Source organism: Mustela lutreola, chromosome 7, assembly GCF_030435805.1.
Source record: "Mustela lutreola isolate mMusLut2 chromosome 7, mMusLut2.pri, whole genome shotgun sequence".
NCBI classification, from domain to species: domain Eukaryota; kingdom Metazoa; phylum Chordata; class Mammalia; order Carnivora; family Mustelidae; genus Mustela; species Mustela lutreola.
The window spans coordinates 58685723-58709863 of NC_081296.1; the positions used below are offsets into that span (position 1 = coordinate 58685723).

At 35.8% G+C, this 24141-nt stretch overlaps 1 protein-coding gene across 1 annotated transcript; it reads right to left on the bottom strand.

Annotated features, from left to right (window-relative positions):
* Positions 1-2273: 2273 nt before the first annotated feature.
* On the bottom strand, positions 2274-4468 carry LOC131837137 (olfactory receptor 11H6-like). Its single transcript, XM_059183393.1, has 2 exons — positions 4420-4468; positions 2274-3232 (listed from the first exon to the last, which is right to left on the bottom strand). Exons 1-2 carry the CDS (start codon positions 4466-4468, stop codon positions 2274-2276), a joined length of 1008 nt encoding a protein of 335 aa, XP_059039376.1.
* Between the last annotated feature and the right edge of the window lie 19673 nt (positions 4469-24141).

The following is a 24141-nucleotide window of genomic DNA, read 5'->3' on the forward strand; positions in this document are numbered from 1 at the left end:
ACCCTATTAGCCATCAAAGGAGTGATTTGGAGCTTGCATTTGATTCTTCTCTTAATAAGTTCTTATAAAATAACCAAGTGAATACAAAAGTTGGAAAAAATAATCTACCACAAACCTAAAAATATAAGTAAATGTAGTAAAAAGTTTTGTGAACATGGATTAGGTAATGACATATCATATATATGTAATATCAATATCCCAAGTAATATCAATAACGTTGAGTTGCAAAAGCCAAAATTTTGGACGCAATTAAGAATATAAAGAGGCAGGGGTGCCTGGGTGTCTCAGTGGGTTAAAGCCTCTGCCTTCAGCTCAGGTCAGCATTCCAGGGTCCTGTGAATGAGCCCTACATCAGGCTCTCTGCTCAGCAGGGAGCCTGATTCTCTTCCTCTCTCTCTGCCTGCCTCTCTGCCTACTTGTGATCTCTGTCTGTCAAATAAATAAATAAAATCTTTAAAAAAAGAATGTAAAAAGCAGCTCATAGATTTTTTTAAAAATTGCGAGTTATATATCTGATAACAGACTCATATCCAGAATATATAAAGATCTCTACAACTGTAGAAAGATGAAAAACTCAATATATGGTCAAGTATCAGAATATATATTTCTTCAATGAATATATACAAGTCACCAATAAGCACATGAAAACATACTCAATATAATTAGGACAATATAAATGGAAACCACCATAGAATACCACATCATATGAATCTACAAGGATGGCTAAAGTGTTAAAAAAAAAAGTTAAGGAAAAAAAAATAACCCACAAGTGTTGATGAGGACACAGAGAAATCGAAATACCATACACTGTATCCTGGGCTGGTATGATAGTAAGATGGTACAGCCACTTTGGGAAAATGCCAGCCATTCCTCAAAATGTGAAATACAGAGTTCACATATGATCTAGCAATTCTAATTCCAGGGATACACCTTAGAAAAGTGCAAACATATATTCACACAAAAACTTGTTAATGCATAACTCATAATAGACCAAAAATGGAAACAACACAAATGTCCAACAGCTACTGAATAGATAAATACAAGGTGCCATATCCATACAATGGAATGTTACTCAGCCATAAAAAGAAATGAATTGCTGATACATGTTACAACATAAATGATCCTTTTACACATTATGCTAAGTGAAAGAAGCCAATCATAAAAGGCATATATTCTGTGATTCCATTTATATGAAATGTCCAGAATAGGCCAGTCTACAGAAACAGAAAATATATTAATGGTTTCCAGGGTGCAAAGAGATGTGAGATTGGAATGTAATAGTCTATGGGTCCAGCCTCTCTTTGTGGGATGAAGAAAATTCTGCTTAAGAGTGTGAGATACTAGTGTCCTTGACATAATAGGTAGAAGCAAATCTAACAATTTCTATAATTGTAACAGAATCTGGGAGTCACTGGTGATTGTCTCTAAACTGTTTACCCTTACACAGTTCTCTAATACAGCCTTAAGTGGGGTATTTGAAAAGAAACAATCCATGGTTTATCCAAAATAGAGCTCTTAAAAGATAATTCTTGAAAGTGTATATAATGAAAAAATTATTGGTAGTCATCTGGATCAACATACTAAGAGTATTTTAAATAAATCTTGGTGAGAAAATGGAAAGAAATATAATTATAAGTTAGCATTCATAAGAAAGTGAGTGAATCATGTTTTTAAATAATGACACAGGGATTCAAATCAAATGTTGCTTTGTAAATTTAGCATATGATACTTTTAACTCATTGGAAAAATACTTCAAATAAATATAAAATACATTACAGATTGATATTTGTGTATACATCTATAATATTGACAGCAAAATTTTAACTAGTATTAAACCTAAATGTGAGAAAGATCATTTTTTTCATCATTTGAAAATTTTAAGTTCAATGTAAATTTTTCTCTAATAGTAACAAAATGGATGGCCAGTTAACTTAATAACTTTTCTTAAGATTTTATTTATTTGACAGACACAGATCACAAGTAGGCAGAGAGAGAGAGAGGAGGAAGCAGGCTCCCTGTGGAGCAGAGAGCCCAATGTGGGGCTCAATCCCAGGACCCTGGGACCATGACCTGACCCAAAGGCAGAGGCTTAACCCACTGAGCCACCCAGGCACCCCTAACTTAATAGTTTTAATTATCTTTGAATATGTTCCTCTTCTCCCCAAAAGACATTTTCATAATTTAATACAACTCAATATCAACTTTTTAATTACATCTTTCCAATATAGTATTTCAGTTGTAAACAAACTTCTTCAAAGATTTCTTCCATGCCTCTAACTAAATCTCACAATTTTAAATAACTTTCTCAGAGCTGCCTTCATCTCTTTATTTCGAAGACTATAGATCAAAGGGTTGAAAAGTGGAGTTAACACAGAATAAAACAAAGTCACATATTTCTGCATTCCAGTTGGATTGCCTGATGTTGGGCTTACATATACAACCATGATAGAGCCATAGAATAGGGACACTATGGCCAGATGGGAGCCACACGTGGAGAAGGCCTTGTGCTGCCCTTCTCCTGAGGGGACTCTCAGCACAGCTCTGATCACCAAGGTATAGGAGTTGGTAATGAAGAATAAGGTAGAGAAAATGAGGACTGAGTTATAGATGGCACAGATGATCTCAGTTGCTGGAGCTGGCACACAGGACAGCTTTATAAGAGGTCCTGGGTCACAAAGGAAGTGATCAATCTTATTGGAACAACAAAATGGGAGTTGAGAGATGAGGTATATAGGCAAGAGGAAGTATAGGAAACCACACACCCAGCACCCAGCTCCTATTCTGATGCAGCGCTGAACAGTCATGACAGTGGGGTAGTGCAGGGGCCTGCAGATAGCAAGGTACCTGTCAAAGGCCATGGCAGACAAGAAGAAAGTCTCAGTGGTACCCATGGAGAAGAAGAAGTAGAACTGGAGGAAGCAGCCATAGAAAGAGATGGTGCTGGTCTCAGAAAGCAAGTTGGCCAGCATATTAGGTACAGTGGAGGTGATAAACCAGATCTCCAGGAAGGAAAAATTAGCTAGCAGAATATACATTGGAGTTTGCAGTCGACGGTCCCACCTCACAGCACATATAATGCACAGATTTCCAGTTACAGTCAGAATATAAGTCCCAGAGAAGACTGAAAAGAGGATAACCTGAATTTCCCAGGTATAAGGGAAACCCAAGAAAATGAATATACTCACAGAGTTAGAGCAATTATTTATATTGGAAAATGCATTTGTTTTTAAAGCTGAAAAAAAAAACAGATTTCCATATTACAAGTAGCCTTAAAATATTACTCATTAGGGCAGATCCCTTGCATACAGTTAAATCATTCTGTGTATCAGGAAATAACAAAGTACCGTAATCCATGCAGTGGTATTCCCATGACTGTCATATATTCATAATTCTGTTCTGAATACAGTGAATAAAAATGAAAATTCTTTTGTCATCCTAAGGTTTTCATTCAAAGTTACTTGGTATTGACAATAGTCAAGCGTGCCCCAGGACCTACAACTATTAGTTTAAGCAGTGAAAGAAGAAGGAATGAATAAACAGAAATAAAAAATTGTAGCCTACAAAGATACTTATAATATTAATACTTAATATTCTTTGATCAATTTGTGAGAGAAATATGTTGAGCTGATTTGAGGACAATATTGATTTAAATGTTTGTAATGTATCTGATTTTAATTTTATTGTGTTAAATTATGTGAAATATTCCTATATTCATTTAGAATATTAAAATAAAATCTATTAAAATAAAAATCTATTAGAAGTTTTCCCATTTTGATCCCTCTCTTCAGTAAAAATACACTCAAAAAGAGTTACTGGCAATCTGCCTTATATTGCAAAGAAGCATAAGGAACCAAGTTCTACAATATTGTTTTCATATCAAATATTGCTGTAAAAATTACAATCAATTCTTAATCTATGTCAAGATTTTCACTAAGATCACCATTGATATGAAATACTTGTGCAGACATTGAAGTCCATAGATATCATTTATAAAGACACGTTGAGGTTGGCTGTGCTCACAAAGGCTATTCCTCAAATCTTGCAATCTCAAGCAGGAATAAAATTACCTTTTCTTCTATCCCCTAAAAGCAACTGAAAGTAACATGATAGGCAGTCTATCACTTGAAGCTTCGCTGAAAGAAGGTGTATTCACATTCACTTACTGGAACTTTCCCTGTCCCAGTGCCCCAACTCCTACATAGAGCAATATAAATGGGGAATTGAAAAACTACTTTAAAAGTTATAATACATTTTTGAAGTAACATTTGTATATAAATTCTCAGGGGAAAACCTGGCCTTGATTCTAGAGAAGGAATTCTTTCATAATTCATACATTAAGTGGTATTTAAAATAATATAAAACCAGGAGGGTTGGAAGGAGGACATAAAGGGGCTTGAAGTCATGTGAGCTTTACCTTACCTGCAGATACAAGATGGGTATCATAAAAACCTGTATGGTTGAACACCATCTTCTATATCAGAGTGAAAACTCTAATCTCAGATCTCAGAAAAAGAACAAATATAATAGTGTTCCATACATTACTGTGGAGACTCATAGAACTGCGGATGCTTTTAGGAGAAGAACATTACAATATCAGTCATGGACCTCTTCAGGCTTGCCCTCTTACACTTCTCTTGCTTACATAAACTGACAAAGCAACAGGAAAATTGACACTTGAAAGAGAATCACAGTCTCATGATCTATACAGAACCCACTGAACAATTGAAATAGGAAGCCCTTTTACTTTCTGTGAAGATCATCTTTGGGGAGTGGCTCTCTAGAGGGAATTTATAACACAATGGCCCCACTGAACCTGGTTTCCTATTCTGCTCCTTACTCAGCATGCTGAAATTTGTTTCAAATTCAAACACATTTCCTACTTAAAAGTCAAGGTTTTTTTATTTGGAATAACAGGAGAAATACAAACACATAAAGTGATTTATGCAGGTATAAGCTTCTTGGTTAACTGTGATCAGCAGTGACCTCCTCTCTGATAATAAAGGAGAAGTTGTGGTTCTGGCAACCTCATTCCAAGCTTAGAGAAAAGTCTATGGAATACAGGTTAACACAGAGATAAGGAGGCTGTGCACTTAAATATATTAAAGATAATTTTCTGGGTGCCTGGGTGGCTCAGTGGGTTAAGCCGCTGCCTTCAGCTCAGGTCATGATCTCAGGGTCCTGGGATCGAGTCCCACATCGGGCTCTCTGCTCAGCAGGGGGCCTGCTTCCTCCTCTCTCTCTCTCTGCCTGTCTCTCTGCCTGCTTGTGATCTCTCTCTGTCAAATAAATAAATAAAATCTTTAAAAAAAGATTATTTTCTTTTGTTTATCTATCTTTTGTTTAAAGATTATTTGTCATCTTAATTCCAACTTGTTTGTCCCACACCATGCTCACCAATTTGAGATATGCATTCTTTAACTATGAGTAAAATTTTTAATAAGAAAGACATCTGTGAGAACTTCCCATGTAGTTAACACTTTGACAATACCTTTTAACGGTTCCATATTATAGCAGTTGCATTATATGGATATACAATATTTTACATAATTATTCCTTAATTGTTGAGCCTTTGGGTATGATAAACAGACTTAAAAATATTCTTAATATAAACTAAACCATATTCTATAATACAAATTTTCCAATTAATACATTATGATCTAGTAAAGTTTATTTCCTTATGGTACAGCACTATGTGATAACATAAAAGTGATATATTGAAATAACAGATTTATCAATTAATAGAGAAAAATATAAGGGTCCCTGGGTGGCTCAGTTCGTTAAGCATCCAACTATCGGTTTTAGCTCAGGTCATGATCACAGTGTTGTGAGATCAAGCCCTGTGTCAGGATACTTGCTCAGCACAGAGTATGCTAAAGATTCTCTCCTGTTACCTGTCCCTCTATTACTCCCCTCAATCACTCACTCACTTTTCTCTCTCTAAAATAAATAAATATTTTTTAAAAAATAGAGAAAAACATAGGAACACAATAAATATAGTAATGGTAATAGATAAAACTGAACTCAATTCTTGATAAAATAAGCCAGAAACAAAAGGAATTTCTTACCTTGGTAAAGAATCTCTTTATCAGAAAAGATTGGCAAAATCATTTCACCATAATAAAACACAAAAAGCATTTACAAACAGAAAAAGGAGATGAATGAATGTCTCTGAGCAAGAGTTTGAAGCTGTCAAAGTGGCAACTATCTAAGGGGAATAATGAAAGAGGAGGAAACTGAAAAGGAAAAGCCCCAAATCTATGTAAAAGTTGAAAAAAAAATTCCAGGAAATGTAAATAATGGATAAAAACTGTTCAAAACCACAATAAAACAATCATGTGACTTATGTGTAACATTAAACTATTTGTCAAAGAAAGTGTAAGTGGGGGCCCCTGGGTGGCTCAGTGGGTTAAAGCCTCTGCCTTCAGCTCAGGTCATGATCCCAGGGTCCTGGGATTGAGCCCTGCATAGGGCTCTCTGCTCGGCCAGGAGCCTGTCCCCCTCTCTCTCTGCCTGTCTCTCTGCTTATTTATGATCTCTGTCTGTCAAATAAATAAATAAATAAATCTTTAAAAAAAAAAAAAGAAAGAAAGAAACTGTAAGTGGAAAAATAGAATCAAGTGACCCTGTTCTTTTTCAATTGTTTAGGAAGTTTTAAATAAAGTTTTAAGTAAACTGTAATAAATTCAATATGTGGAATGCACTAAAATAAAATTTAAAAAAATAAAATAAAGGGAAAATTATGTTTAAACTGATAAAGAACCCCTAAAGGGAAGTCATACTGAAAGCCACCAAAACTGGAGTTAAACAGTACACTAGAACTATAGCTCCAAATACCAACACCAGAGGGAAAAAGATACCACAAAATGTTTGAAAAGCCCTCGACCCTATGATCATGTTAATTGGTAGAGTTCTCCTCTTGAAAAAATGGTGTTTTTTTTTTTTTTCAACTGTTCAAATTCCAGCCTAAAAATCATAGGCCATACAAAGGAACAAGGAAACATGACCCAATCAAAATGACATAAACACCTACAACTAACCCTAAAAAAAAAAAAAATACCTATGAATTACCTGTAAGAATTTTTAATAGCTGTCATAAAAGAAAATGCAGATACACAAATGAAATCAGGAAAATGAAGCATGGACAAAATGAGAATGTGAACAAAGAGAAAGAAACTTTGAAAGACAACCAAACAAAAATTCTGGAGCTGAAAAATGTAATAACTAAGGGTGACTGTGTGGTTCAGTCAGTTAGGTGTCTAACTCCTGATTTTGACTCACGTCATGACCTCGGGATTGTGAGACTGTGCCCCGTGTTGGGCTCTTTATTGGGCATGCAGCCCACTTAAGATTCTCTCTCTCTCTCCTTCTGCCCCCACACCTGCTTGCATTCTCTCTCCCTCTCTCTCTCAAAAAGGAAAAAAAAAATATATATATATACATATATATATTTATATACATATATTCATATATATTTAAATATATATATGTATATATATATATATATATAACTAAAGTGAAACATAAATTAGAGAGGTTCAGAATCAGACTTAACGGGTAGGAGAGTCTATGAGCTAGAATACACATCATTTGAAATCATGGAACCAAAGGTGTAAAAGACAAAAAAATTAATAGAATTTTAAAAAGCCTAAGGGCCTTATTGAATACCAGCAAGTGGACCAATATATGCCTGTGGGATGACAGAAAGGGGCTTAGCTTATTTGATGAAATAATGGCCAAAGTTTTCCAAAATCTGAGAAAAGTAATGGACATAAAAATAAAAGAACTTAAAGAATTCCAATATAAGTAAATCTGAACAGAACTACATTGAGACACATTATAATCAAATGGTATAAAGTTAAAAATAAAGAAATATTCAAAAAAGAAAGAGAAAAGAAATTCATCACATACAAGGGAGCGTCCATAAGAATTATCAGATTTTTTTTTATCTTAATTTTTTATTTTTTATAAACATATATTTTTATCCCCAGGGGTACAGGTCTGTGAATCACCAGGTTTACACACTTCACAGCACTCACCAAATCACATACCCTCCCCAATGTCCATAATCCCACCCCCTTCTCCCAAACCCCCTCCCCCCGGCAACCCTCAGTTTGTTTTGTGAGATTAAGAGTCACTTATGGTTTGTCTCCCTCCCAATCCCATCTTGTTTCATTGATTCTTCTTCTACCCACTTAAGCCTCCATGTTGCATCACCACTTCCTCATATCAGGGAGATCATATGATCGTTGTCTTTCTCTGCTTGACTTATTTCGCTAAGCATGATACGCTCTAGTTCCATCCATGTTGTTACAAATGGCAAGATTTCATTTATTTTGATGGCTGCATAGTATTCCATTGTGTATATATACCACATCTTCTTGATCCATTCATCTGTTGATGGACATCTAGGTTCTTTCCATAGTTTGGCTATTGTGGACATTGCTGCTATAAACATTCGGGTGCATGTGCCCCTTTGGATCACTACGTTTGTATCTTTAGGGTAAATACCCAATAGTGCAATTGCTGGGTCATAGGGCAGTTCTATTTTCAACATTTTGAGGAACCTCCATGCTGTTTTCCAGAGTGGCTGCACCAGCTTGCATTCCCACCAACAGTGTAGGAGGGTTCCCCTTTCTCCGCATCCTCGCCAGCATCTGTCATTTCCTGACTTGTTGATTTTAGCCATTCTGACTGGTGTGAGGTGATATCGCATTGTGGTTTTGATTTGTATTTCCCTGATGCCGAGTGATATGGAGCACTTTTTCATGTGTCTGTTCGCCATCTGGATGTCTTCTTTGCAGAAATGTCTGTTCATGTCCTCTGCCCATTTCTTGATTGGATTATTTGTTCTTTGGGTGTTGAGTTTGCTAAGTTCTTTATAGATTCTGGACACTAGTCCTTTATCTGATATGTCGTTTGCAAATATCTTCTCCCATTCTGTCAGTTGTCTTTTGATTTTGTTAACTGTTTCCTTTGCTGTGCAAAAGCTTTTGATCTTGATGAAATCCCAGTAGTTCATTTTTTCCCTTGCTTCCCTTGCCAATAGCCCAATATTAAATACACTATGTAACAACCAATAGCCCCCTTTTTGATTTCTCAAAAAGGAAATTAAATAAATGGAAACACAATAGTCCAAAATGCTTGGGACACAGCAAAAGCTGTTTTAAGTGGAAAATTCATAGTGACACAGGTCTACTGCGAAAAATAAAAACAAACCTAATTAAAATTCTAACTTTAAATAAAAAAAAAAAATCCTAAGTGGTGGAGGGAAGCCCCAAATCAGTTAGAGGAAGAAAATAATAAATATCATAGCAGAAATAAGTGGAATAGAGAATTAAAAATAGAAGGGTCAATGAAACTATGATCTGGGTCTTTGTAAAAAAAAAACATAATCAAAAAATTTTAGCGGGGAGGAGTCAAGATGGCAGAGAAGTAGCAGGTTCAGACGACATCAGGTAGCAGAAGATCAGCTAGATAGCTTATCAAATCATTCCAAACACCTACAAATCCAACAGGAGACTGACAAGAAGAAGAGCAGCCACTCTAGAAACAGAAAATCGACCACTTTCTGAAAGGTAGGCCTTGTGGAGAAGTGAATCCAAAGCAATGGGGGAAGGGGCCAGCTCCTAGAAAGTGGCACAGCAATGGAGAACAAAATCAGAACTTTTAAAAGTCTGCTCCACTGAGGGACATTGCTCCAGAGACTAAACCTTGGTGAAGCCCATGCAGGGACAGCATGGTGTCAGGTCCCATGGGTCACAGAAGGATTGGGGGTTTCTGAGTGCTGCAGAACTCATATGTATTAGAGCAGGGAAGCTGGCTACAGAGACAGACCTGAGGAGTGAGCTCTCAACTATGGGTTACCTGAAATTGTGATCTGTGGCAAAGGCCAGGGCTCTGTGAGTGGGGACCCCACAAGTTCCGGGGAGAAACCCCTGGAAGAGCACAGGGACTTGTGGGGTTCGGAGGCTCCAGGCAGGGCTGTGTGCCAGAGAGAGAGATGTTTGGTCACAGGCTGGGTGGGCTTGGAGTGTAGCCAGAGGCCAGGGAAGGGGGGAGTGATTGAGGGCTTTTCTCCGAGGGTGCACTGAGGAGTGGGGCCTCGAGCTCTCAGATCCTCAGGGCCAGAGATTGAGAGGCTGCCTTTTTTTTTTTTTTAAAGATTTTATTTATTTATTTGACAGAGAGAGAGATCACAAGCAGGCAGACAATCAGGCAGAGAGAGAAGGGGAAGCAGGCTCCCCGCTAAGCAGAGAGCCCAATGTGGGGCTTGATCCCAGGACACTGAGATCATGACCTGAGCCGAAAGCAGCAGCTTAATCCACTGAGTCACCCAGGTGCCCCAAGATTGCTTCCATTTTTATTCCCATCTTCCGGAACACTACGGAAAGTGTTCAGGGAACAAAAGCTTCCGAAAGCAAACCCAAGCAGATTATTTAGCCCGGCTCCTGGAAAGGGTGGTGCAATTCCGCATCAGGCAAGACACTAGAGAATCACTACAAAAGGCCCCTCCCCAAGAAGATCAGCAAGAAATTCAGCCATAACCAAGTTCACTTACCAAGGAGAACAGCAGAATTCCAGAGGAGGAGAAAGCAAAGCATGGAATTCATGGATTTCTCCCCAAGATTCTTTAGTCTTACAAAGTTAATTAATTTTTTGAAATTTTATTTTTTCTGCTAAATTTTTATAACTTTTGCCCTTTCCTCTTTTAACATTTTTTAACTAGTTTATCTTTTTTTATTTTTTTTTTATTTTCAGCATAACAGTATTCATTATTTTTGCACCACACCCAGTGCTCCATGCAATCCGTGCTCTCTATAATACCCATCACCTGGTACCCCGACCTCCCACCCCCCACCCCTTCAAAACCCTCAGATTGTTTTTCAGAGTCCATAGTCTCTCATGGTTCACTTCCCCTTCCAATTTCCCCCAATTCCCTTCTCCTCTCTAACTCTCAATGTCCTCCATGCTATTTGTTATGCTCCACAAATAAGTGAAACCATATGATAACTGACTCTCTCTGCTTGACTTATTTCACTCAGCATAATCTCTTTCAGTCCTGCCCGTGTTGCTAAAAAGTTGGGTATTCATCCTTTCTGATGGAGGCATAATACTCCATAGTGTATATGGACCACATCTTCCTTATCCATTCGTCCATTGAAGGACATCTTGGTTCTTTCCACAGTTTGGCGACCGTGGCCATTGCTGCTATAAACATCTTAACAATACTTTCAAAAAAAATCTTTTTTGAACCTTCATTACTATAGTCATATTTTATCCTTCATAGTATCTAACTTTATTTTTTGTATAAAGGTAGGGTTTTATCTTCTAAAAAATATTTGGGATACAACCTCTTCTAAAAGATCGAAATATACCCTAAATCTAGCACAGGGCATTGTTCTAGTCTCCATCCTGAACAAATTCTCTCCATTTTATTTTCTTTTATTCTCCCAACCAACTTATCAGCTCCTTTTTTAGAAATTAAAAAAAAAAATTCAACTTTATAGTCATAATGCATCCCTTTCATCATGTTTACCTTTATATATGTTTTTCATTCTTTACAATTTTGGGAGATAGGTTCTTCTAAGAGACCAAAATACTCCAAAAATTAAGTGGTTGTCCGTGTTCTATTCACCTGTCTAATATATATATAAATAGATAGATAGATATTTATATTTTTTCTTTTTTATATTTTTTTTCTTTCTTTCTTTCTTTCTTCTTTTTTAATTTTTTTTTATGAACTTCTTTTTTACCCCCATCTTCCCCCCATGATTTGGGGTCTCTTCTGATTTGGTTAAAGCACATTTTCCTGGGGTCTTTGCCACCCTTTCAGCAATTTAATTAACTCTTTCATATATTCTTATCTGGATAAAATGACAAGGCAGAAAAACTCACCACAAAAAAAGGAACAAGAGGCAGAACTGAAGGCCAGGGACCTAATCAATACAGACACTGATAATATGTCAAATCTAGAGTTCAGAATGACGATACTCAATGTGTTAGCCAGGCATGAAAAAGATATGGAAAATATTAGAGAATCCCTTTCCAGAGAAATAAAATCCCATTCTGGAGAAATAAAAGAACTAAAATCTAACAAGGTTGAAATTAAAAAAAAAAAAAAGCTATTAATGAGGTACAATAAAAAATTGGAGGCTCTTACTGCTAGGATAAATGACACAGAAGAGAGAATTAGTGATATAGAAAACCAAATGACAGAAAATAAAGAAGCTAAACAAAAGAGAGACAAACAACTACTGGACCATGAGGAGAGAAATCGAGAGATAAGTGATACCATAAAACAAAACAACATTAGAATAATTGGGATTCCAGAAGAAGAAGAAAGAGAGAGGGGAGCAGAAGGTATATTGGAGAGAATTATTGGAAAGAATTTCCCTAATAGGGCAAAGGGAAAAAATATAAAAATCCAGGAGGTGCAGAGAACCCACCTCAAAATCAACAAGAATAGGTCCACACCCCATCACATAATAGTAAAATTCACAAGTCTTAGTGACAAAGAGAAAATCCTGAAAGCAGCCCCGGAAAAGACGTCTGTAACATACAATGGTAAAAATATCAGATTGGTAGCAGACTTAACCACAGAAACCTGGCAGGCCAGAAGGAGCTGGCATGATATATTCAGAAAAACAAGCAGCCAAGAATACTATATCCAGCTAGGCTATCATTGAAAATAGAAGGAGAGATAAAAAGCTTTCAGGACAAACAAAAGCTAAAAGAATTTGCAAACAACAAAACAGCACTACAAGAAATATTGAAAAGGGTCCTGTAAGCAAAGAGAGAGCCAAAAAGTAGTAGATCAGAAAGGAACAGAGAGAATATACAGTAACAGTCACCTTACAGGCAATACAATGGCACTAAATTCATATCTCTCAATAGTTACCATGAATGTTAATGGGCTAAATGCCCCAATCAAAAGACATAGGGTATCAGAATGGATAAAAAACCAAAACCCATCTATATGTTGCCTACAAGAAACTCATTTTAAGCCCGAAGACACCCCAGATTTAAAGTGAGGGGGTGGAAAACAATTTACCATGATAATGGACATGAGAAGAAAGCTGGGGTGACAATCCTTATATCAGATCAATTAGATTTTAAGCCCAAGACTATAATAAGAGATGAGGAAGGACATTATAACATACTCAAAGGATCTGTCCAACAAGAAGATCTAACAATTTTAAATATCTATGCCCCTAACATGGGAGCAGCAAACTATATAATCCAATTAATAACAAAATCAAAGATACACATTAACAATAATATAATAACAGTACGGGACTTTAACAGTCCCCTCATGGAAATGGACAGAACATCCAAGCAAAAGATCAACAAGGAAAAAAAGGCCTTAAATGGCATACTGGACCAAATGGACATCACAGATATATTCAGAACATTTCATTCCAAAGCAACAGAATAAACATTTTTCTCTAGTGCACATGGAAAATTCTCCAGAATAGATCACATCCTGGATCCTAAATCAGGTCTCAACCAGTATCAAAAGATTGGGATCATTCCCTGCATATATTCAGACCACAATGCTCTGAAGCTAGAACTCAGTCAAAAGAGGAAATTTGGAAAGAACCCAAATACATGGAGACTAAAAACCATCCTTCTAAAGAATGAATGGGTCAACCAGGAAATTAACAAAGAATTGAAAAAATTCATGGAAACAAATGATAATGAAAACACAATGGTTCAAAATCTGTGGGAAACAGCAAAGGTATTCCTGAAAGGAAAATATATAGCGGTACAAACCTTTCTTAAGAAACAAGAAAGGTCTCAAGTATACAACCTAAGCCTACACCTAAAGGAGCTGGAGAAAGAACAAGAAATAAACCCTAAACCCTGCAGGAGAAGAGAAATATTAAAGATCAGAGCAGAAATCAATGAAATAGAAACCAAAAAAACACAATAGAACAAATCAATGAAACTAGAAGCTGGTTCTTTGAAAGAATTATTAAGATTGATAAACCCCTGGCCAGACTTATCAAAAGGAAAAGAGAAAGGACCCAAATAAATAAAATCATGAATGAAAGAGGAGAGATCATAACTAACACCAAAGAAATACAAACAATTATAAGAACATACTATGAGCAACTATATGCAAAGAAATTTGACAATCTGGAAGAAATGGATGCATTCCTAAGACATATACACTACCACAACTGAACCAGAGAGAAATAGAAAACCTGAACAGACTCATAACCAGTAAGGAGAGTGAAACAGTCATCAAAAATCTCCAAACAAACGAAAGCACAGGGCGAGACGGCTTCCCAGGGGAATTCTACCAAATGTTTAAAGAAGAACTAATTCCTATTCCACTGAAACTGTTCCAAAAAATATAAATGGAAGGAAAATTTACAAACTCATTTTATGAGGCCAGCATCATCTTGATCCCAAAACCAGACAAGGATCCCATCAAAAAAGAGAACTACAGACCAATATCCTTGATGAACACAGATGCAAAAATTCTCGCCAAAATACTAGCCAATAGGATTCAACAGTACATTAAAAGGATCATTCACCACGACCAAGTGGGATTTATTCCAGGAATGTAAGGTTAGTTCAACATCCACAAATCAATCAATGTGATACAATACATTAATAACAGAAAGAACAAGAACCAAATGATACTCTCAATAGATGCTGAAAAAGCATTTGACGAAGTACAGCATCCCTTCCTAATCAAAAGTTTTCAAAGTGTAGGGAAAGAGAGCACATACTTCAATATTGCCAAAACCATCTATGAAAAACCCATCGCAAATATCATTCTCAATGGAGAAAAACTGAAAGCTTTTCCGCTAAAGTCAGGAACACGGGAAGGATGTCCATTATCACCACTGCTATTCAACATAGTACTAGAAGTCCTAGCCTCAGCAATCAGACAACAAAAAGAAATTAAAGGCATCCAAATCGGCAAAGAAAAAGTCAAACTCATTCTCAGCAGATGATATGAAACTATTTGTGGAAAACCCAAAGACTCCACTCCAAATCTGCTAGAACTTGTACAGGAATTAAGTGTCAGGATTTAAAATCAATGCCCAGAAATCAGTTGCATTTCTATACACCAACAATAAGACAGAAGAAAGAGAAATGAAGGAGTCAATTCCACTTACAATTGCACCCAAAACCACAAGATACCTAGGAATAAACCTAACCTAAGAGGCAAAGAATCTGTACTCAGAAAACTGTAAAGTATTCATGAAAGAAATTGAGGAAGACACAAAGAAACGGAAAAATGTTCCATGCTCATGGATTGGAAGAAGAAATATCATGAAAATGTCTATGCCAGCTAAAGCTATCTACACATTTAATGCAATCCCTATCAAAATCCCATCCATTTTTTTCAAGGAAATGGAACAAATAATCCTAAAATATGTATGGAACCAGGAAGGACCTTGAATAGCTAGAGGAATGTTGAAAAAGAAAGCCAAAGTTGGTGGCATCACAATTCCAGACTTCAAGCTCTATGACAAAGCTGTCGTCGTCAAGACAGTATGGTACTGGCACAAAAACAGACACACAGACCAATGGAACAGAAGAGAGAGCCCAGAAACAGACCCTCAACTCTGTGGTCAAGTAATCTTCAACAAAGCAGGAAAGAATGTCCAATGGAAAAAAGACATCTTCTTCAACAAATGGTATTGGGAGAATTGGACAGCCACATACAGAAAAATGAAACTGGACCATTTCCTTACACCACACATGAAAATAGACTCCAAATGGATGGAGGACCCTCAATGTGAGAAAGGAACCCATCAAAATCCTTGAGGAGAACTCAAGCAGCAACCTCTTTGACCTCAGTCACAGCAACTTCTTCCTAGGAGCATCGCCAAAGGCAAGAGAATCAAGGGGAAAAATGAACTCGGATTTCTTCAAAATTAAAAGCTTTTGCACAGCAAAGGAAACAGTTAACAAAACCAAAAGACAACTGACAGAATGGGAGAAGATATTTTCAAATGACATATCAGATAAAGGGCTAGTATCCAAAATCAAGAAAGAACTTATCAAACTCAACACCCAAAGAACAAATAATCCAATCAAGAAGTGGGCAGAGGACATGAACAGACATTTCTGCAAAGAAGACATCCAGATGTCCAATAGACACATGAAAAAGTATTCCACATCACTGGGCATCAGGGAATACAAATCAAAACCACAGTGAGATACCACCTCACACCAGTCAGAATGGCTAAAATTAACAAGTCAGGAAATGACAGATGCTGGTGAGGATGCGGCGAAAGGGGAACCCTCCTACACTGTTGGTGGTAATGCAAGCTGGTGCAGCCACTCTGGAAAACAGCATGGAGGTTCTTCAAAAAGTTGAAAATAGAGCTACCCTACAACCCAGCAATTGCACTCCTAGGTATTTATCCTAAAGACACAAATGTAGTGATCTGAAGGGGCATGTGTACCCGCATATTTCTAGCAGCAATGTCCACAATAGCCAAACTATGGAAAGAACCTAGATGTCCATCCATAGATGAATGGATGAAGAAGATGTGGTATATATACACAATGGAATACTATGCAGCCATCAAAAGAAATGAAGTCTTGCCATTTGCAATGACATGGATGGAATAGAGGGTATTATGATGAGCGAAATAAGTCACTCAGAGAAAGATAACCATCATATGATCTCCCTTATATGAGAAAGTGGAGATGCATTTTGGGGTGTTTGTGGGGTAGAGAAAAAATAAATGAAATGAGATGGGATCAGGAGGAATACAATCCATAAGAAACTCTTTATCTCACAAAACAAACTGAGGGTTGCCGGGGGAGAAGGGCAGGAAGAGGGTTGTGGAGTTATGGACATTGGAGAGGGTATGTGCGATGATGAGTTCTGTGAAGTGTGTAAACCTGGCTACATCCCTGTGGCTAATAATACATTATATGTTAATTTTTAAAAAATACATAAATAAAAATAAAGTGCAAAAAAAAAATTTAGCCTAACTCATCAAGAAAAAAAAAAATCAGAAATGTAAGAAAAGCCACACTGACATACCACCTTACACCAGTTCATATGGCCAAAATAAACAAGACAGTAAACAACCTATGTTGGAGAGGTTGTGGAGAAAGGGGAACCCTATTATACTGTTGGTGGGAATGCAACTTGGTGTAGCTACTTTGGAAAACAGTGTGGATATTCCTTAAGAAATTAAAAATAGAGCTTCCCTATGACCCTGCAATTGCAATATTGGGTATTTACCCCAAAGATACAGATGTAGTGAAAAGAAGGGTCATCTGTACTCCAATGTTCATAGCAGGAATGGCCACAGTCACCAAACTGTGGAAAGAACCAAGATGCCCTTCAAAGGATGAATGGATAAGGAAGATGTGGTCCATATACACTATGGAGTATTATGCCTCCATCAGAAAGGATGAATACCCAACTTTTGTAGCAACATGGATGGGACTGGAGAAGATTATGCTGAGTGAAATAAGTTAAGCACAGCGAGCCAATTATTATATGGTCTCACTTATTTGTGGAATAACACAGAGGACATGGGGATATGGAGAGGAAAAGGGAATTGGGGGAAATTGGAGGGGGAAATGAACCATGAGAGACTGTGGATTCTGAGAAACAAACAGGGTTTTGGAGGGGAGGTGAGTGGGGGATTGGATGAGCCTGGTGGTGGGTATTATGGAGGGCACATATTGCATGGAGCACTGGGTGTGGTGCATAAGCAATGAATTCTGGAACACTGGAAAGAAATTAAAAAAAAAAAAATATATATATATATATATATATATATATATATATATATATATTTTTTTTTTTTTTTTGAAAAAAAAGAAATGAGAGAAAAAAATTGCAAATGACTCCACAGAAATACAAAGAATCATCAGAGAAGGCGCGCCTGGGTAGCTCAGTGGGTTAAAGCCTCTGCCTTCGGCTCAGGTCATGATCCCAGGGTCCTGGGATTGAGCCCCGCATCAGGCTCTCTGCTCAAGCAGGGAGCCTGCTTCCTCCTCTTTCTCTGCCTGCCTCTTTGCCTACTTGTGATCTCTGTCTGTCAAATATATAAATAAAATCTTTAAAAAAATAAAATAAAAAAAAGAATCATCAGAGAATACTATAAACACTTATACACCAACAAAATACTATGTTTAGAAAAACCCTAAAGACTCCACAAAAAGCTTGTTAGAACTAATAAATGAATGCAGTATACATTAATACACAGAAGACTGTTATGTTTCTGTAGACTAATAACAACCTATCAGAAAAAAATTAAAAATATAACCCCACTTAAAAATGCAAATTAGAAAGAATAAAATATTTAGGAATAAATTTAGCAAGGAGTTGAAACACCTGTACTCTGAAAACTGTAAGACACTGATGAAAGATACTGAAGATGACACAAATAAATGGAAAGATGTATTGTGTTCATGGATTAGAAGAATAATATTGTTAAAAAAGTCTATACTACCTAATGCAATCTACAGATTCAATGCAATCTCTATCAAAATATGAGTGGAATTTTTCACAAGAATAGAATAAATAAAATTAAAATTTGTCAGGAATCATAGACTCTGAATAGGCAATCTTGATAAAGAACAAAGCTGGAGGTATCACAATCTCAAATTTCAAAATAAACTACCAAGATGTAGTAATTAAACAGTAAGGTACTGGCACAAAAATAGACACATACATCAAGGGAACAGAATAGAGCATCTGAAGGAGACAAGTACATACAACTGGGAAAAGGCAGTCTTCAATAAATAGTGTTAAAAAAATAGACAGCTACATGCAAAAGGACAAAATTGAATGACATACAGCATATACAAAAATTAACTCAAAAGCACTAAAGACTTTAATAAAAGCCTTGAAATCATAAAACTAAAAAAAAAAAAAAAAAAAAAAACATAGGCAGCATGCACCTTGACATCAGTCTCAGCATATTTTTTTTAGATCTATCTTTCCAGGCCAGGGTAACAAAAGCAAAATTAAAAAAAAAAATTGGGACTACCTCAAATTAAGTCTTCTTCTTCTTTTTTTTTTTTTTTTCCTTTTTTTACTTCTTTCTTTTTTTTTTTTTTAATTTCTTTTCAGCGTAACAGTATTCATTGTTTTTGCACCACACCCAGTGCTCCATGCAATCTGTGCCCTTTTTAATACCCAACACCTGGTTCCCCCAACCTCCCACCCTCTTCCCCTTCAAACACCTCAGATTGTTTTACAGAGTCCATAGTCTCTCACGGTTCACCTCCCCCTTCCAATTTCCCTCAACTTTCTTCTCCTCTCCATCTCCCCTTGTCCTCCATGCTATTTGTTATGCTCCACAAATAAGTGAAACCATATGATAATCAACTCTCTCTCTGCTTGACTTATTTCACACAGCATAATCTCTTCCAGTCCCATCTATATTGCTATAAAAGTTGGGTATTCATCCTTTCTGATGGAGGCATAATACTCCATAGTGTATATGGACCACATCTTCCTTATCCATTCGTCCGTTGAAGGGCATCTTGGTTCTTCCCACAGTTTGGCGACCGTGACCATTGCTGCTATAAACATTGGGGTACAGATGGCCCTTCTTTTCACTACATCTCTATATTTAGGGTAAATATCCAGTAGTGCAATGGCAGGGTCATATGAAAGTTCTATTTTTAATTTCTTGAGGAATCTCCACACTGTTTTCCAAAGTGGCTGCACCAACTTGCATTCAACACTCACAAAACAGACAGTCATATAAAAAAATGGGCAGAAGATATGAACAGACACTTCTCCAATGAAGATGTACAAATGGCTATCAGACACATGAAAAAATGTTCATCATCACTAGCCATCAGGGAGATTCAAATTAAAACCACATTGAAAAATCACCTTACACCTGTTAGAATGGCCAAAATAAGCAAGACAGGAAACAACATGTGCTGGAGAGGATGTGGAGAAAAGGGAACCCTCAAATTAAGTCTTTTGTACAATGAAGAAAATGACACTAACACAATGACAAGGCAAGCTCCAGAATGGAAGAAGATATTTATAAAATAATATATATATAATAAGGGGCTGATATCCAAAATATATAAACACATACCACTCAATACCAAGTAACAAGAAATAAATTATAAAAAGGCAGAGGACTTGAATAAACATTTCTCCAGAGAAGACATATAGATGGCCAAGATACAGAGGAAAAGTTGGTCAACATTACTAATCATCAGTGAAATGCAAATCAAAACCACAATGAGATACCACCTCACACTTGCTGGAATGGCTAGTATAAAAAAGATAAGAATAACAAGTGTTGGAGAAGGTATGGAGAAAAGGGAGCTCTCATGCACTGTTGGTGGAGAAAGTAAACTTGTACAGCCACCATGGAAAACAGGATGGAGTTTCATCACAAAATTAAAAAGAGAACTACCATATGATCCAGCAATTCCACTTCTGGGTATTTACCCAAAGAAAACAAAAACACTAATTTGAAAAGATACAGGTACCCTGACATTCACTTATGTATTCCCTACAATAGCCAAGATATGGAATTAACCCAAGTATGTAAGTATGTATGTATGTATCTATCTATCTATCTCAGCATAAAATCTATCTAGCTATCTAGCTATATAACAATATTACTCAGCCATAAAAAGTAATGAAATATCACCATTTGTGACAGCATGGGTGGACTCAGAAGGTATTATGCTAAGTGAAATAAGCCAAAGACAAATATCATATGATTTCACTTATATGTGAAATCTTAAAAAAACACATAAATGGACCAAAAAACCAGACTCTTAAATACAGAAAACAAACAAATGATTTCCAGAGGGGAAGTAGATGAGACAATATGTGAAATAGATGAAGGAGATTAAGAGGTCGAAACTGTCAGTAATAAAATAAATGTGATGAGGATGAAAATTATAGCTTAAGGAATATAGTCAATAATATTGTAATAATGTGCAGTGTAAGAGGGTGACTACATTTATTGTAGTAAACACTAATATATGGAATTGTTGAATTAAAACATTGTAATCTGACAGCAATATAACATTGTGTGTCAATTATACATAAATAGTAAAAATTAAAATTAAAAACAAAAGCAAAGAATAGGAATTAAAGAAGCAAAGTACCTCAACATAACATTTATGAAAATCTACAGTTAACATTACAGTGGTGAAACAATAAAAGCTTTTTCTCTAGATCAGGAATAAGGTCAAAATGCCCATTCCCACCACTTTTATTCAATACAACTTTGGAAGTACAATGCAAAGCAATTATGCAAGGAGAGATAAAATGTATCTATATAGGAAAGGAAGAAATAAAATTATATGGTTGTAGACCACCCTGATCTTATAGGAAGAAAATCATAAAGATATCAACAAAAGCATTTTTGGAACTAAAAAATAAATTCAGCAAAGTTGAAGGACACAAAACCAACACACAAAAATCAGTTGCACTTGTTGTGATAAGTACTAAGTGATGTATGCAAGTGTTGAAACAATAAATTTTACAACTGAAATTAATATTACACTGTATGTTAACTCACTGGAATTTCAATAAAAACTATAAAGAAAAATCATTTGCATTTCTATATACTAGCAATAAAGAGTCCAAAAGGGAAATCAAGAAATCAATTTCAAACAATTATCATATGGCACTCAGATGTGGAACATAAGGAACAGCACAGAGGATTAAAAGAGAAGAGAGAGAAAACTGAAAGGGAAGAAATCAGAGAAGGAGACAAACCATGAGAGACTCTGAACTCCAGGAAACAAACTGAGGGTTCTAGAAGGGAGGGGGTAGGGGGATGATGTAGCTGGGTGTTGAATATTAAGCAGGGCATTTGTAATGAGCACTGGGTATTACACACAATTAATGAATCATTGACCACCACATCAAAAACTAATGATGTACTATATGTTGGCTAACTGAATATAAAAATAATAATAAAAATCAATTTCATTTAAAATAGTATCAAAAATTAGGAATATATCTAACCAAAGAAATGAAAGACTTGGACATTAAAATCTATCAACATTGATAAAATAAATATAGAAATGAATAAATGTAAATACATCCTGAATTTATGGATTGGAAGACTTAATATTGTTAAGATGTCCATACTACTAACAGTGATCTGCAGATTCAGTGTAATATCTATGCTATGTGAATTTAGCATAATTGCTACAACTAATCTAGAAAATAAAATTAAAGGAAAAAATTCACAATTGTTCAAAAATTTCATAAGGATGAAAAAAGTCTAATAAAAAATGTTATAAGACCTTTCCTCTTCATACTAACACACATAACTGAAAGAAATTAAATGAAGATATTTATCATGCTCATGTATCACAAGACTCAGTGCTATATGGCAATTGTCCCCAAACTGATCTATTGATATATTAAAATCCCAATCAATATCCTCATAAGCATGTTTAAAGAAATTGAGATGTTGATTCTAAAATGTAGGTGAAAATGCATAGGACCTAGAATACACAAAGCAACATGATTGAACAAAGGGGTAAGATTTACACTATCAGCTATCAAGATTTCATATAAAGTCTAGCATGTTTAGGACAGTACTTGTTAGCAAAAGAACAGAAATATAATGCAATAGATTGAAATGGAGGGCCATACTTATGCACTCATTTATCACATGGCCTCTATTGCAATCCAATGGGATATTAACGGTCTTTTTAATAAGTGTATTTAGGTTAACTGAACATCCATAAAAAAAAAAACTTGATGCCCTACCTCACACCACACACAAAATGTAATTTAAAATAGATCATAATCCAAAATGTGAAAGTTATTTAAGCATCTAGTTTATAAGAGAATATTTTCATGACTTTCAGAGAGATGATTTCTTAAAACAGAAATGACCTTAACCATATATTAAAAAATCTGACATCAATAAAGAAATTGTTTACTAAAATACACCACTAAGAGAGAAAAGGAAAGTCATCAAAAAGATTAGATCATTACAAATATATATAGAACTAAAGATTCTATTATATGTTATATAAAAATGTGTATAAGTCAATTAAATAATACACATGATTCAACTAGCAACTGAGCAAACAATCTGGTGTCCATGAAAAAGATTTCCAAATAAAAAGCAGAAAAAGAGCCATAAATACAGAGAGCAAACACAGTTTCAGATGGGAGGAGAATGGGGGGACTGGCAAAATGGATGAATGGGGAATGGGAGACACAGGCTTCCAATTATGGAATGAATAAGTCATGGGGATGAAAGGTATAGCATAGGGAAAATAGTCAATGTATTGTAGTAGCATAATTATGGTGATAGATAGTAGCTACACTTCTGGTGATCCTAGCACAACATATAGACTAGCTGAACCATGATACTATACACCTGAAATTATTGTAACATTGTATGCCAATTATATTCAAATACAAAATATTTCAATAAAAATTTTGACCGAAAAAATCTTCAACATGAAAAATGTGTTCACTATCATTACCTATCAGGAATATGCAAATTAAAGCACAGATACAGAACCAGCAGAATGGCTAAAATATATATGAATATGTATTTTTTAAAGATCTGTTTATTTTAGAGAGAGCAAGAGGAAGAGTACATAAGAGGCAGGGGGAAAGAGAATTTTAAGCAGACCTACATGGGGCTCAATCCCATGATGCTGAGATAGTGACGTGAGCCAGATCCAAGAGCTGGATGCTGATCTGACTATACCACCCAGGAGCCTCTAAAATACATATATTTTTAAAATATGGGTAAGTACAAGTGTTGGAGAGGATGTGAAGCCACAGAAACTCTCTTATTACAATGCTGGGAAACTGTAAATTAGTACAATCACATCTGAAGTATGTCTGACAATTTCTAACATTAAATCTATGTCTACTCTAGGATTAAAAAGTCCTACTTAATATAACATCTAACAACATCCTTTAATAAACGTGTATAGGAATGCCCATAACAGATATATTTGTATTTTATAAATGAGAAGCATCCCAAAAGTCCAATAGTGTCATGTGTAAGTAAATTTGATAAGTTCATACAATGGAAGCAATAATACAACTCATTGGCAATAAAAATATACAAGTACTGACCAACATAATGGTTTGGGTAAATTTTACATAATGTCAAGTAATCAAATATATGGAGCACATATATCATATAATCCCACTTAGATGAA

What these genes read in the sequence shown, in the direction of transcription:
- LOC131837137 (XM_059183393.1), bottom strand. Translation starts at nt 4,468, where the DNA reads ATGGTGTTCAACCATACAGGTTTTTATGATACCCATCTTGTATCTGCA. An exon ending in TACCCATCTTGTATCTGCAG is followed by an intron (nt 3,233 to 4,419) that starts GTAAGGTAAAGC and finishes TTTTTTTTTCAG; the next exon opens with CTTTAAAAACAAATGCATTT.